This window comes from Parus major, chromosome 9 (genome assembly GCF_001522545.3).
Source record: "Parus major isolate Abel chromosome 9, Parus_major1.1, whole genome shotgun sequence".
Lineage (NCBI taxonomy): Eukaryota > Metazoa > Chordata > Aves > Passeriformes > Paridae > Parus > Parus major.
This window is the reverse complement of record NC_031778.1, coordinates 18,262,524-18,279,428: the sequence shown is the minus strand read 5'-3', so window position 1 is coordinate 18,279,428 and position 16,905 is coordinate 18,262,524. Positions and strand designations below refer to the sequence as shown.

Genomic DNA, 16,905 nt, shown 5'->3' with positions numbered 1-16,905 from the left:
ATGAGTGATGAGGTGATTGGGAAACTGCTGATGGAAAACTGCAGCAAGTTTGATAAGATGAAGTCTTTAGGGTATGGCAGAATGTGTTGCATTTGCAAAGGTTACCCTTAAGTGAGATAGACAAGACCTACAGAGGACAAAGTATGGCAAACATATGCTTTGATAAAAGCCCTAACGTGATTTCTTTTGCAAGCAGATTAAGAACTCGCTCAAGACAGATGAGCCTGTGTGTTGGGAGCTGACAGCTTTGACAGTCCAAGTACAAGCAGGATGAAGCAGGCAGTGAACAAAACCACATTTCAGAGTAACCTACCTAGAACAGGAACACATTCACTTTAGGTCATTTCTCCACATTAATAATTACCAGTTTAACATTTTGTTGCTCAAATGGACCACAAGTTTGAGACGAGCAGGTTACGACAAACCAAAACAAAACATGAAATGTACCGAGACAACAGACAAGAAATTTAGTCTCTGCTTTTTTTTCAAGTTGGCTTCTTCAACTTCATGGTTTTTTATTTTGAAATATCAGTCGTTTTACAAAACATTATGGAGCCTCGACTGACTGAATTTAGTAAACTGAGTGAAAAATGTGGATTTTTGCTTCTGCAATTATTCTAGTGGAAGATAAAAGGGAAATGGATCATATAAAGTAGAGATACACTGCATTTGTAATTGCTTTTACAGAAAGCCACAGCATTTAAATCCAGTGACTGTCTACTTGACTTACACACATCTTGGTTGATGTCCTTGGCACAAATGTCCTAGAATTTAGATCTATTGGCTGAGGAACAGCTTCCTAAAAAGGGTCAGAGGTGCTTCAATATGAGCTGGACAAAGCATGTGAGAACACACCATCCATTTCAAATGGATGCATTGTGTAATAGATCTTTTCCATTACTAAGATGTACTAATCTATTGTAGAGAAAGGAGAGATATCATGCATTACAACTAGTGTGGGGCTTCCAGAAGGGAAAAAATCACCCTGTTTGCAATGTAGAGATGGCAGGGAAGTAAAGTTTTTTTCCTAAGAAAAACCCAAAAATGGATCTGATAACTGGGTTCTGTTTCTACTTTCTCAAAAAAAAAAATAAAATTAAAATGGTGTATAATCTCAGGATACACATTTGGCAAGTAGTGTTTCATTTTTCTATTTTCAAATGAGACTATTATTTTTCATTAATTTCCAGATTTTCTATCTGACAGAAAGTTTTTGAAGTCCAGGCCTAAAAATAGCTGTGGAAGGTGAGAAAATTTTCAACTAAAAGCTAATCCACCAGAAAAATCTCTTCCTCCTTCCAGTGGCAATGGCTGAAGTGTTTCAGTTAAAAAGTAAGAAGCAGCCAAGAAGGTATTTGATCTATCACTACAGGTACAAATATTTATATATCACTACAGGTACAAATATTTACATCTCCATTCTGATAGACCAACCTGATCTATTGGAATGCATACATAAACATTTGTACCTGTATGTGCCTACATACATGCAACCCTCAGTAATCATTTCCAACAAGACCTGTCCAAGACACAATACAACAGTGGAATTGGGCAAATCTACAAACCTTTAGCCCAGAGCCCTCCGTATTAGAGTTCCTTTTCCAGCAGGAAAAAGTCCTGTGACCACACTGCTCCCCCACCTGTGGAGATAAACTGCTAATGAACATTGGTGTAATGATGGCTTCACGATTTCCTTAGCAATTTCCCAGTTCTAGGGATTCCTGCCTGACCAAGAGACCTAAAGGATAGATATTTAACATGGGCAGGGAACCACTAGAAGCCTGAATTTCAGAACTGGAGGGAGGGAAAAAGATGGTGCTGTAAACTGTAGTTTGAAGTTTTCCCCTCTGTACAGGAAGGTCACATTTCACTGCAGTATTAAATTCTGAATGTTTCAGATGCTGATAGTTAATTTCATAACCTATTCATTTCAGAGGTGTGTGAAGATATTTTCCCTGATGATCCTGAAAATATCCCTTGAATAGTTCTCCCAGAATGTCAGTGGTTTGCCAGTGGGAAGTTCCTCCTTGCCTTTTCATTGTTAATAAATCTACCAAATCCTCTTACCTGTATTGCAGGTGCAAGTTCTAATTCTGATGCTGAATCAGAGTCCAAGGCACTCTTGACATTAGTCAGCTCAGACTGTGATCTGTTTTCTGTGGACCTAGAAATAATGCATTTACACACTCAGCACTAGGACACACTGCCCTAGGTCTTTCAGGTTCACAAGCACACAATGATTAATTAGATTATTTCTTTTAGCTGAACTGTTTAATTTGCAGTTATCAAAAGTGCCTGGACCCTTTGTGTTCTCACTCTTCTATTTCATAGGCAGGGAAACTGAGGCTAGACAAAGACATGAGACCATGCCTCAGTTGGAGTCTAGAAATCAATCACCACAATAAAGGATTTCACTGCATGTCTCTGCAGAATTCTCACCACCATTTATTGTTAATTATTAACACCTGCTACTTTCCACAACATTAAAAATTGCTGACAAAATGGCATTTTATAATGCATATGCTAACGATACATTGTCCAAAATATGTACTTGAACACATTTAATGCCATAATAACAGGTTTAATAATATGATTTGTTATTAAGCAAGAGTTTCTGTGAATTAAGAAAGCTGAGCTGAAAATAGTTTTTTAGGGAAAGCAAAAAGCTGTACCATAAAATCTCTTTTGATGGAGCTCTGGATGATGATGATGTTCGCTCTGCAGAAGGGTGGACCTTGCTACTCCTGTCTCCATGAAAACTGACATCATCCCATTTCTCTATCTGTGTCTGAATATCAACTGAAAAATAAAGAATAGAAAAATATGAATCTTTTAAAGAAACTACTGCTGAAAATTTTATCTCCTCTGCAGAATGTGTTATAAAGAAAATAATGCCATCAACGCCTATATTTTAGTAAAGGTCCAACATACAGAAATATTGTGCACCTTTCTAGTTGATATGGTGTGAAAATATTTGCAAATTCACAACATTTTGCTAAATCTGTTAGCATTCATTGTCAGAATGTCAGTGTAACTCGACTTAAAATCAGTGATTTGTATGTAATTTAGACAAATTGCAAAAATGAAGCTTCTTTTAGAGACTAAAGTGTAAAAATGACTATGTAGGCAACTGATATTATTCAGTCACGTGTCTCACTCACTTTGCAAAGATCAGATGTTCAGTTCCTGTTTGAAGATAAAGGTCTCTAAAAGAATTTCTGTGCTGATGAATGGAAAATTTGCTGCTTTGGTATAAATTACATTTACCTTGCAAATTTCTCAGTTGCACTGCAAGTAATTTAGTTTGGATGGAACTAAATCAAATTCACCTTTTCCAAAGCTTGTCAATAGATCAGACTTGGCAGGACATTGAGCTGTTTTGGGGATTTTTTTTTCTGTCTGTATAAATGTATCTCTCTTGTCAAGAATGGATTTTTTTTCTCTCTTATGCATAGATAAAACAGTATTTACAAATATAAATGTGCATTTCTGACACCTGCAGTTCTGAAAAGAACATCAGTATGGGCTGCCTCTCATTTGTGTCCTTTACCAATTTCTCATCACACCCCTACAGATTTTTCTACCATTTTACACACCCTAAATTCCTTTTTCCAAAGAAATTTCAAAACTTTATTAGCACACTTAGTGACAACTTAATAGTTATAATGGCAAAGGCAAAATGTAAAATGTGTTCAGAGTGTTTAAGGTTTAAAGTGCTTCAAGTAGTCTATAATGGGGAGCAAATATTACACTGCTGAAATGTGGTGCAGCAAAAATTCTGGTGTTGTTCATTATTTTGTGATAGGAGCCAGGAGAAACTTGTGCTAAGCAGGGCCATGGAGCACTGATAAAATAGCTACACTCTTACCTAAATCTAGAGAAGACTTGTCTGCAACTCTGACAGCCTGGACTTTCTGCTCAGAATCCACACTGATCAGGTCAGGATTCTCTGTCTTCTTTCTGTGGGCTGAAGCTTTTAAGCCTTCACTTCTTGAAGGATTCTCTGATTTCTTTGCTTTGTTTTGGGTTTGTAAGACAGGTTCACTAAGATCCAAGAGATCCAGACCTGTTGATAATACTTAGAGACAAAATGTTAAAATTCAATGTGGTTTTAATTCAAATAGCTCACTTTTTAAGATTTTTTTTATTTGGGGAAAAAATTACTGATGTGCTTGCATTTGGCTAGAATAAGTGTGTATTTCCTGGCTAGAGATGATGACCAGCATATTAAAATATGCCTGGGGATTTCAAGTGCTTAACTGAATGCAGTTTAGTGGATTTGCAAAAAAGCCTTTCCCTCTGAAAATCTTAAAGATTCGAGGTCTTATGTCTGGGGCCTTCACAGGTGAAGCCCTCTTTTGTCAGGGTTCCCTGCTCAATTGAGCTTTTAATAAGATTTGGTTTAATCTTATGATTTGTTAAGTCCTGGTAGCAGCTGCTTAGGGCAGTGCTGAAGCAGACAGCTCCTGGGGGGGACCTGGGTGATAAAGAAATGATGTTTGTTAATACTTTCTGCTGTTGTTGTTTGTCCCTTTGGCCACAAATACAAAGTCTAATGACATTTCTATTAAGGATTGTATCAGTATGAAAGGAATGTTCAATTTCAGCTCTTCTTTTAAAATTTGCCTAAAGAGTAACATTCACAATTCTTTAGCATGTAAAAGGTAGAAAAACTCCTTCTTTGTCATTGTGTTACAGGGCAGGTGTTTTTGGCAAATGTATTTGTGTTATCTCTTGCAGTGCTTTATCTGTGTTCTTGGAAATCACTGGATTTCATCAATCTCCATAGAATATTTTTTTATTTTATTATTAAATACATCTAATTGACCCCCCACATCAATCTGATAGATATTCAAGGCAGGTGCAAAATGTACAGGTGCATTTTAAAACAAACACCATTCTTAAACAACCCGAAATAGTTCTATTCATCTCTCTAATATCTTCAGCTATCTTTTTTAAAGGGAGAAAATATTACTTACGATATTTATCTAATTCAGTATTTCAGCTTTTGTTACTGGAACTTGCATGCTGCTTTAGACACATTAATTAGATGTCAAGATAATCACTCAGCTGTCAATTATTCATTTAATAATTTACATATATATAAATTTTAATTAAATGGCTTCTAACAAGCCAAGTCCTTTTATGAGGCAGCAAGAGACCACAGCAGAGCTGTGCTGATATTGTCTCTCAGCTGATCTGCTCAACAGCATCGATTACCTTTGCACAGATACTGGGTAGGAGGGGATAATTTCTAAAAATACTTCCAAAAGGACAGTATACTTCAAACAGAATTCAGTATAATTCAAAAGGTTTTTGGGATTCACTCTTAGTTTTTATTACCTTCTGTACTGCCTCGTTGCAACACAAAGGAGGTAAGAAATATATAATCCTTCCACTAATAAAGTGTGTGAACTCAGCCTGGATAAACTCCCCCTTTTTCTCGCTAACATCTCATCCAAGACTTCATTATAAAAACCTCTTTCTAGAGTAATGAATGTGTTTGATTGAAATGTGGGTTTTCCCACAGGTTAAAATTTTGCAAAACCAAATACAGAGAATTGATTCAAACTCACATGTGCATCCTGTGAGACTTAAACAAATTGCATTAATTTCAGCCCCAAAGATCTGCTAGAAGTGATGTGATTTGAATCACATCAGATTTTCCCAAAAATGTAATGAACAAAGTGTTTCTTCTAACAGGTCAGGCAATTATAATTTAATGCCAGCTTGTGATTTTGTGCACACAGTAACAAACCAAAAAATCACTTGACAAAAATGTGCCATAATTAAGCTAAAACTAAAATTATTTTTCTCTACTGAGGGGTAGTAAAGAATGTTGTTTACCTGCAGTATTCGATGTTACAGGCCTTGCAACAGCTTCTGGCTTAGTTTCACAGAGAAAGTCATCAATGGAGGGGCTCAGGAGGGGTCTGCTCTCCTGTTGCTCATTCACCAGCTAGCAACAAAGAACCCCAGGTCACAGAGTGTTCTTGGGATGCAGAATTTACAGAAATAAAACATATTCTCACAATATCATGTGCTTTATTTTTAATTGTGAGAGTAAGATATTGCAATTAGACAATGCACAAATAGCACTGGGATTAAAATAATAATAATAATAAAAAAAAAAGGTTTAGTTACTATTTTGGGACAAAATGATATTCCAGTTTAACAAATCACACAAAAAATAAAGCAGCAAGATGATTTTTCCTTAGCAGTTATTGCATACTATTGCTTATAGGGCTAAAGTTACAGGGCCTGATGCAGCTCCCTTCAAATCCATGGTGAAGTTGCCCTTCTCTATCACCAGGAGGCCAAGCAGGGCTTTGGTTTTTTTTGGAAGTGGCCTTTTTTTTTCCCCAGAGAACTTCCACAATAACATTTCATCTTGCAAATAAGCATTAGCCCATTAAACAATAACCTGCTGAGACAGGAAACACTTCTCTGCCGTACAACGACATGTGCATGACAGTGGATGGAGCCTGGCGAGTGTATGAACTTCCTGCATGAGTTCTGACTGTGGGGAGACTCATAAAACACTTCTTTATTTAGGAAAAGTGTTATGTTTTTAATTGGATGAATGCTTGTTTTTCTGGTACCTGACAGAAATCTCTGTGTTACAAGGAATTTAATGTATCAGGAATTAAAAAGATAAAACTGTACAAGTCTCAGAAAAAAAAGTCTCCTCTTTACCATCTATCTCTGTTTAGAGGATCAAAACCTAAGCTGAGCTGGAAGCATGCCTGATGCTGTGCCCTGCACTTACTTTATCTTAGTATCTTAATTTCTTTATCTGAAAAAATGTTTTCCCATTGTTGCTTTTGTCTGGACCTCTTTCAGCTTTATTTTATCCTCTCCTTCTTCTTCTTGACCTTCTGTTCTAGCTCTTTTTCCATTGTTGAATTTTCAAAATTTTCTTTCAGATATGTTTGAATTTTTAAATTTAGTCCATGGACTAAAACTGGCCAAAAAGGGTATTTACTCATCCTCATATTTGTTAAATACTGGCCCTGAGCTACTCCAGCAGTAGGATTATCTCTGAAGTTATTACAGCAAACCAGATTAGATTCAGTGCTGTTCAGAACTTGATTTCTGTGTTGCAAAGCTGCAGGAAAATGCTGGAGCTATTGAAATAACAAGCCCACTATTTCGATGGATCAAACCTTTAAGCTGATATCTAGCACTGACTTGCTGTGTGTGCACAAATGCATCTGCCCAGCACCTCAGAGTTTTGCACTGAAACCTCAGGTTTTTGCACCAATTTCCATGAGCACCATGGAAGACAGATGAGTGTTTGCCTGCCCATCTGGGTGCAGCACAATGTGCAAAGGTGGGATCTGAATTTGGAAATCTGTCAGTGATGCTGTCCCAAACTCCAAATATACATGTGCTAAACCAGACTGCAGATGCAGCTCACCAGGGAATTCACCATGAGGGGTTTAACTCTGGATTGCCTGTCCAGGTTGCTGTCTCATTCAATGCACAGAAGGCACCTGTTTCATTTGCTGAGTCTCAACACTTGACTGGAAATTGCCTTTATATCAACTGCACACATTTGATTTTCATCATCCCCAGGTCTACAAATTTACCTAACGATGATATTTAGGACTTAAGCACATCCAATTTCTCTTTTTATGAGTTGGTGACAGTCTTTCCTCATGACTATTTTGAAAAACATGTGGATGCCTTACGTTAAGAGTTGAGTCTTTTCCAAACTACTTTTAGTAATTTAAAAGTTTATCCCGATATCAGCAAAAATTGCTTGTATATATTTTTCTTTTTGCATTTACATCACATAAAGTCCTAGACCATGTGGAGAGGGACAGGAGGGAAGAAAGAAGTTCCGTAGGAATCAGTGTAAATATAAAAACTTCATAGAAATGCTCTGTATCTATAAAATTATCAATAAGGTTCATTATCACAAGATCACAAGATTCAAATGCTCTCAGAAAGTTTCCTATTACATTCCATGGAAATTTTCTTTAATAGGAAAGAATGGGGGAAGGATGAAATGAAGATTATGAGAACCAAAGTACCCAAGATCACTCATTGCAGACAGTGAAGAATAGAAAATCTGAAGACCAACTGGAAAGGCAGTTTATTGCCCAAACCTGCTGCAGAGGTCAGAGGATAAACTCTGGGATGACCAGAAATAATTTTAAGAATCAAAGCCATGGAGGGGAAGGAGACAAGACTTAATAAAGATCTGAATTTTACCAAAGTCTAACTGAAGTATGAGGTCTAATATTTTTTTTCCTTTTCAAAGATGGTTATCACATCAGAATTTTCTTTATTATGTTCATTAGATTTATTACATTTTAAAGGAAGACTAAAAGAGTTTTACTTGCTTAGGCTAACAAAATGAAGATTGAGTAGGAATGTAGTTATTCTTCATCTACACATAAAGGGAGAGTTGTCAGATGACACTGGAGGAGCAAAATTATTTCAGCTATAGAGAAATATTGGCCTGATAACAGAATGCTAAACTGGGCATGAGAACATCTGGTCTGGGAATTCAAAGAACTGAACTATCACAACAGTGAACTGTGTGAACAGTACTTTTTTTCTTTCTGTAGGGGACAAAATGCCCACCTGTTAAAAATGGCTTTTGCCAAGCCTTCTACACTGCTGTTTATGATGTGACTGTGACCCAGAGGATCCTCCCTAGTCCTGTGTCCTCTGCTCCCATGGCTGAGGACTAGAAGCTGTAGGAACATCTTATTGAGAGGTTTGTTCCTGTGAAAAATAATCTCCTTTCAACTCAATTTTTTTTTAATCAAAACAGTTTGCAAAAACATGACCACATCTCCTAATTCTCAATAAACACAAACTACGTGTGAATAGCAATAGAAAATATTAGAAAAATACTATTTTGATGTGAAGCAGACATTTAATGATGAATTAAGACTTAACAATTAGAGTGCCATGAAATTATATTTTTTTTCTGTACAGCAGTTGGCAGTGGGGTAGGTTTCTGACATTATTTTGTGAGAAATGTCACTTTTTAAGCCCTTGGTCTCACACTTGGAATTTTATTTTGCTGCCTCATATACTGTACCAAATTTATCCCTCGCTTAATACTGCTCAAGTTATTAGAGTTATATCAGGCATGAATTTGGAGTAGTGCATAAAAGATTTATGAGATGAAAACTGTGATCTATATTAAACCAATAATTTATGGTTCTCAAGCACCTTTCAGGTTGAAAATCACAGAATGCCTTAAAACATTCATGAATCAAGCCTGGCCCCACTGTAGAGCTGAGGAGTATCATCTCTGTGATGCAGATGAAGGAAGCAAAGTGAAATTAGGAAAGTCACCCAACATCCCTGGGGGCTGGAGAAGCAGCACTGGGGGCAGGAGCCAGGTCTCTGATCCCACACTGGATTTCTGTGCTCAATATCTGTACACAAGCCAAGTGGTGCAGACTCAGCCTGGGAGAATGGGGGTGTCTCAGTACTGATTTAGCCAGTGGGTGCCATAAATTCTCATAATGTCTCCAGGAACTTAAGTTCTCTCTATAAGATTCACTTTAATTAAAGAAGAAGCCCATGCACTCCTTTAATTGAGGGGTGTGTGAAATCTGTGGAGGCTGATATTCCCTACTACCAACACATCTGAAGATGCTCATCCATAGGATAAGATACTCCTAAATTCAAATGAGTCTTCTGAGAACAGCACAGCAGAAAAAGGTGGTTTTCATACCCAGTACTGCTGGGTATGTAATTTTTCATTCCAAATACCATGTAAGTGGGGCTTTTGGGTGCTTGGGAGAGGTACTGGGAGAGTCAAAAATGTCTGACATCAGCCCCACTGCTTCAAAATATGCAAAGCAAGGATCATTTAGCAGTAATTAAGGTATGGTCCTTCCATCCCATTTTATATCCTCTCTTACTGCATTCCTGATCTTGATCTGTTTGCAGTGCACAAAGCATGCAGGTTTGTTTCTTTGTAAAAGTTTTACTAGGGCATAACATAATGCTAGTCTTTAAGATGAATTATTTAGACTTTAAATTGGGAGGGTTTTCAGTCAGGCATGGGCAGCTAATTAGCACCTATGTTTTGAGCACAGAGTGAACTAGTTCTCTTAAATTAAGTGCCTAAATTCCCTCCATGTTCAATGGGGAGAGATAAATGCCTAGAAAAGCAACTCCAGAGGGAGATCGCTCCTGCCCAATTTAGGCTGTCCCTCAGGAGGTTCTCAAAGGCACCTAGCTTTCCCCCTGGCTATATGTGGGATTTATTTTAGAAGGACTGGCTCAAAAGGCATCTAAAATTTAGATGTAATTTGCTACTGAAGTGAGTTGGATTGAATTTTGGGTTGGATCCATTTTGTTGCCTGAGCCTGATTGAATTACTCATGGCACTAATTTAGGAAACCCCAAACTACTACTGGGTAATCCCCTGTACAGTTCAGCAGCAAAGCTGCTCCTGGGCACCAAGAGCTTTTCCTGCACTGCCCACTCAGTGTGGTGAGAGGGTGGTTGGGCTGCACCAGTGACATGAGCTGCTCCAGACACTTCAGAGAGTGGTGATGAGCATGTGGCCACGAGCATGGGAGAATGCAGGAAACATTTAACTCAAGTTTTCTACTGGAAAAAGTTCATATTTGAACTTTGCTCTGAGAAACTTGTCTGCTCCTTGGGTGACACTGGAAAAACACGTAGAAGAGTCAGATCAATTCCAGCAGCTTGTAAGTGTTAGGCAGAGACACCAGCTAATTCCAATCACTAATAATTTTTAGGATATACAGCAATAGTTTCCTGACACACAGGTTCTCTGCACACACCTGGCACCTCATGACGTTTGGTGTCACTCACTGAGATAAGAGAAAACAAATAAATTGATTTCTACTATCTGGCTCTTTCTAAAAACTGATAAATGGGAACCCCAACTAAGAATGCAGGCTATTGTCTTCTAGAGCATAACTGGAAGCATTGGCCTGCCAGTCATGTCAGTGGATCATTATCTTGGCAGGATAAGAACTGGAAGACCTTTCCTGCTTGCAGAGGGGTGTTTGTAGAGGGAACCCCTGACAAACTCAGTAGTGTCATGATAAAAATTTGCATGAGTTTTGTTTTTCTTCTTTTCTCACTTTTCTAGTATGTTTATAAAGATTTTACAATCAAAATTACTGCTTCACACACCTTATTTACTCTTGTGTAGTAAGTGTGATTACTTGACTTTTTGCCCCATCTTTGTGCCAGAGTGATACATTAATTTTTCTCTGTCACCCTACTACGAATACATGTCCCAATGAAGCTGAAATGAGAGCCAAATATCTGGTTTTCATCAGGAAAAGAGAATCAACTCACATGGCACATGGTGTAACTGACTTCCACCTCATGTGAATTGTGGGAAACTCTAAAACTGAGATGAGTTCATTGCACCCTCTTGCAAAGAGCATGCTGGTGTTGCTGCCCCTCTGAAGACCAGCCCTGCTCACCAGGTGATAACCAATGCTCTGTTGATAGGCAGTAGGAAGTGTGTGGTGTGGCCTGTGAATCAGAGGTGGCAATTTCTTACCTGAAATCACACAAACCAAGTCACCCCCAGGGCTTCATACAATCAGCTGTCAGGGTTTGTGTGATGTCAGAGAAGCTGTGGGAGGATCGCTGGAGACACTGCATTGGATATTTGAATTCATGTGCCAGCTGTGCTGTTCAAAACCTTTGCTTCAGTTGCATTTCCATAAAGAGCAGTTGCATTTCTGGGTGACAGCTCTGGTTGTGATGTCTGTGTCACAGCAACAGCCCACCTGTGTTTCTGTGTGCTGCCCTGTACAAGTTATGGTGTATTATTGCAAGGTAAAATTAAACATCTCACAGCTCAATATCTCCTTCCCCTTGTTCAATCTGGTCTGGCAAATGCAGGTTTAACATGAGAGCTGGGTCTAGCTCCTGCATTTTGGCCTGGCTTCAGCCAAGCACTTAAACATGCTCTGCAAGACTTGAGGCTAAGCACATGCTTAAGTGTCCCACTGGATCAGAGCCCTGGGGGAAGAGGAGGAAAGGTACTCTTGTCTGATTTTAACCATGACTTACTGTTTGGTCTGTACCCATACAGAAATGTGATTTATTGTAAATCTGCCTGTTGCATTCATGCCAGCCTCATACACTTCTTTAAGTTAAAGGAAGCTTCAAAAATGAAGTGCCTCTCCCTCCTGGGTGTTAGAAGATTTTATTTATCATTTGGCCATGAGTTTTCTTTGTGGAGTTACCTGGTGATTTCTGTTTGAGCCTCTCCCCTGCCCTATATCATTATCTAGGCTGAAGATTTACAGCAGTGATCAAAGACAACATTTTGTCATCACCATAGATAATTTGAGATCCCTCCTATATTTTTGCATATGGGCTGTAATTGCTTGAAAACCACATGGATTTTTCTAATGTCCTCTCTGTGGATTTTTCTTCTCAAACAAAGTTCTGCAGCATATCTGTGAGTTAGGCCATGAATTTGGATGTGTTACTGTGTCTGGTCACAGGAACCAAATCATATGTTCTTGTATGGCCTTTCCCTGTCATGGCATGTCTGGTTGCTTTGGGATGTTTTCAGCAGCTTGGAGAGCTTGAAACTCATAAGCTGTTTGTGAATTGCAATTCAGTAGAACAGTTTCACTGGAAAAACAGCAAGTTCAGTGAATCTAGAACTGTAGCACATGGTTTGCAGCTCTTTAACAGGACAGTATATCCACACTTGGGAGTATTCATGAATGAAGAGCCAAGAAGTTTCTGAAAAATAACTCCTATTAATTAATATAAAAGACAGATAAGCTTATGTGTTATATTATTCACAAAAAAAGTTTTTCCTATCTTTCTGTCCTTAAGGAATAGTAAGGAATTTCACAATGTATGAAACAATGTGGTTAATTTTTTGTTACTTTATTAAAAAAAATTACACCATCAATTCCCATGGTAATGTCAAATTAAAATTGTAATTTTGTGAAAAATGTATTTAATTTATGTGACAGAGAGATCTATATAACTTTAGGAAAGCAGCCAATTTATGGCTTTTAAACATATTGTCAAGGCAATTTTATTGTACTCATGAGAATATTTCTGCTGAAATTATGCATATGGCCCTAAAAGCAATAAATGCTGAGCAATATTTAACTTGGAGATAAAGAACCAATTAATATTTGTACTGCTAAGCATGCATTTATTCATTTTAGTATTTCTTTCTTTTGCTCTTCAAGTATTTACCCTGTCCTAATAATAGATGAAAAAGAGATATCAGTAGGACTTAGGATGTGTCCCCTGATAAACTACTCAAAGCTTTCATAATAAATCAGATTTGAGATGTACAGAAAATACTGCTAATAAATTTATCATGAATTCTTTAAAAAGAATCCAAAAAACAGTATCTCAAACCTAGTTATCCTAAGATCAGTGAAGAAATTGCCACTGTTCTCAGGAGGCAGATTGGAATGTACAATGAATTCTTGCACTCCACAATTTGATAATGACAATAATCAAAATGGACATGATTTTTGTGTTTTTTACCTGAATGTATATCACTCAGTTAAAATTGAATGAATTCTAGTTTAGGTTATTGTAGAAGAGAAGGGAAGCTAATTACATCCACTGGAACATCCCACCATTCTGTTATAATCTTATTGAGAAAACATTTATGGAGTGGGCTGGAAGTCAGTGCAAGCCTAATGCTAAGAAGCTTAGAATGAACATGATTGATTCAAATGGGACTGTTAAGTTTATATGGAAAACTGTGATTATGCAATCAAATTCATGTAGTGAGCCCTTGATACACACATCAGAAAATCTGCTAACAACATTGGGAGCTGAATATTAGCTATCTTTAATCTGTTTCCTCTACAAAATTGAATGAAAGCATTCAAAAATCTCCTGTTAGAGATTAAAAAAACCCCCAAACAACCCACCCAAACCCACAGAAAAGCACCAGAGGAAAACAAATGTAAAAAAAAGCCTAACAAAGCAAGCAAGAAAAGAAAGCTAAACCTAAGCAAAAAACATACCACCACCACCAAAATAAGTATAAAAATTCATACATAGGCACATAAAAACATACATAGAAGCAAATGAAAATCGAAACACCAAAACAATGGAATTTAGACAGTGGAAATGTTCGAGTATTTTATTCACAAGCCCTTAAGCAAATATAAATGTGCTTCGATCAACTAAATATTGGCATGCAAATGAAGTTCACTTAAAAAAAATAATAGTTTCTACTCAGAATGCTAACTAGTACCTTATAGACCATAAAAAAGCCTTAAGCATCTGGTGGAGTTAATTGGGGTGTAGTAATGAAACATATCTCTTTTTCTGACGTGTGCTGTAGCCTGCATTTTTCACAGGGGAGGATGAATTTCAGCATGGTTCTTATAATATAATTCCAGCTTTTAAAATTTCTTATTTCCAATTCAAATTCTAAACCCTAAAGTGTTCTGTGAGTTAACTTTATAACTGCTCAGGATCAAAACTCTGCTGCTGAGCAGTGTCTGTGTGGGTCCCATAAATTTCAAGAGGCAGCTCCTATATTTTTCAGCTACAAACAGAAGTGGGGAATAGCTTTCAAGATGTATTTTGCATTTCTTTTTCTTATTGGTGAAGTTTTCATGAACTCCCATTTCTGTTGTATATAATTCCAGAGTATATAGGCCACAGTATATTGTTATGGATATGAATCCCCTCCTGCAGGTCTTCTTTCTTTCTGTTGTCTTTATAGGGATCCTACCATGAGCAGCTTTCCAACCTGTGTACTCTAACAACGAATCTAAATTAGGTGTGATGGATCTGTGACAAATAACTCCTGTGACACTGTGAAATTTCTTTTGTTTTTGCTGGAAAACTGTTTAAGCATGAACTCTTTTACTGCTCAATAAAGCAGTTAATCATATTTTAAAGTATAAGTCTGGGTCGAAGTATGCGATTGAATCAGATCCTTTGAAGTTCATTGACCTGTAGTAAATTGGGAATTTCACAGCTGACTGCACAATTAAACTTTGACTTCAGGGCATATTTAGGTTTAAATTTCTCATTAGAAAGTAATTCTGAACCAAGATTTTTTTTTTCTCTCCTGACAAATGCAAAGAAGCTGTGAAGAGGTTAAACAAGAATTTTATTTTGCAATTAAAACTAAATTTATGCATGATTTTTCTCATTTATTTCTCAACTTCAGGTAGAAGTAATTGGCTCATAGCTTAATATCCAGATAATCTTTGAACCTTCAGCAAACTTTCTTACATGTTTTTTAGGTTCTATTAATATGAAAAAATGCCTCTTTTTCATTTTTCTCAGTCTCTTATGAATTATCTTTTAAAAGATAAAGGGAGACAGCAACATGGATAGAGTTATAGTCTACAAAATCCCATTAGAACTGAAAGATCACCCTCTTGATGCTTAAAGTATTAAATTTGGCAACTACTGAATCCCTTTTCACACCAGTAAGTGTGAAGAAAGTGACTTTTATGGAAAGTAATTGAGACAGAAAGACAGAAAGACAAAAAATAGATACTGAAAGGTCCATTCAATTACCAGGAATACCCCTCTGCTCACTGTAGTACACTCATTACTGCTGGAATGGTGACTGAGATTCCCAGTTGCCAAATACTGCCACCGCCCCACAGGAGTCTGCGCTACTTTTTTTGGTTCTTGTTATTTGAAGATTTGCCTCCAGTTTTGATGTTATAAAACCATATTTGATGGTATAAAATAATCCGTGAATTGGAAACAATTTAAATTTAATTCATAGTGTTTATTCAAAAAATAGATGTCATATTTTAAAAGCTGGGCTTTGCTAGGAGCATCACAATGAAATGGGACTATTTATCTGTCTTGTTCTGTGCTGGATATGTTTTTACCATTTTCCAGAGAAAGAGAGCAAAGAGACATATTTTAAATTAGTAATTCAGGGGCCTATGTACATTATCACTATCAAAAAGCAGATTTAGAGACTCTTCTTCATGTATCAGATTCCAGTTATGCTTTCTGTGGAGTCTGTCTCCACAGTCAGACATAATTAATCCTCCATTCAGCAAGGATTTTGGAAAAGGGGGATTTCACTTTTTTTTTCTCTTAGAAAAGCCAGTGCTCCTCTGTCTGGGCTTGATCGTTGCAATTCAGTTGCAGGTTTTTTGCTTAGGTTGGAGCAGCATAGATACTAAATGCATTAAATTTCTCCTAAGATGTGTACCTGCTCACACTGGGTTTGGTTGTGGTGAGAATTTTGGAAAGACCAGGCTTTATCCTCCTGACCCATCTGGCTAGGGAAATTTACAGTCAATTTGGAACTTGTTCCACCCCGTGAGCAGCAACCACATCCATCTGTTTCATCATGTAAAGAGCAGACAGGATGGGGATGGTTGACACAGCAGAGCGTTTTCCTGCGTGGATGGCTGGGATGAGGGGTTCACATGGACACACTGCAGTGACAGCACCTCAAACCAACACATCAGCCAGACAATTAGGGGACAAATGACATATGCAATGTGGTCGTACAGCTGCACATCACACATACATGATGCAGAGATGGTTATGGAAAATACTCACTTTTTCACTTGATTCTGCTTCCTTTTGGCTTCTGCACCCCTTTGGTGCATAGCAGGGAAGTAGGTATTTGTATTTAGTGGAAGAAATTACACTGACTAACAGACACAAGCATTTTACTCATAAATTTATCATTGACTATTGCTGAGGAGACTGACAGACAGCCACTACAAATGGTGTGTTAAACATTTAATGAACCCAGGCTGAACTCCTGGCCCTGTTGAAGCCAAGGGAAGTTTTGCATGTCAAGCTTTTTTGGGGTGCAGTGAAGATTTAGAGTGGGCTGCATTTTATGTAGGTTTCTAATTGTTTGTTAATCACTTAGTGGAAAATTAGAAATGATGCCTTACACAGACCATCTTTTTCCTTTGTGCAATTTCT

The 16,905-nt window shown here is 37.5% G+C and overlaps 1 protein-coding gene across 9 annotated transcripts in view; it reads right to left on the bottom strand.

Moving 5' to 3' along the window:
* PEX5L (peroxisomal biogenesis factor 5 like) overlaps positions 1-16,905 on the bottom strand; it is a 107,253-nt gene that overhangs the window by 22,524 nt on the left and 67,824 nt on the right. For 2 of the 9 annotated variants that reach the window (XM_015637743.3, XM_015637746.3), the window contains 6 exons: positions 16,528-16,566; positions 5,848-5,959; positions 3,869-4,078; positions 2,673-2,799; positions 2,068-2,164; positions 1,566-1,640 (listed from right to left, as the gene is read on the bottom strand). In XM_015637743.3, coding sequence (XP_015493229.1) covers positions 1,566-1,640; positions 2,068-2,164; positions 2,673-2,799; positions 3,869-4,078; positions 5,848-5,959; positions 16,528-16,566 — 660 coding nt within the window. The remainder of the gene's footprint in view (positions 1-1,565; positions 1,641-2,067; positions 2,165-2,672; positions 2,800-3,868; positions 4,079-5,847; positions 5,960-16,527; positions 16,567-16,905) is intronic. The other 7 variants (XM_015637745.2, XM_015637749.2, XM_015637747.2 and 4 more) reach the window with 6 other exon arrangements.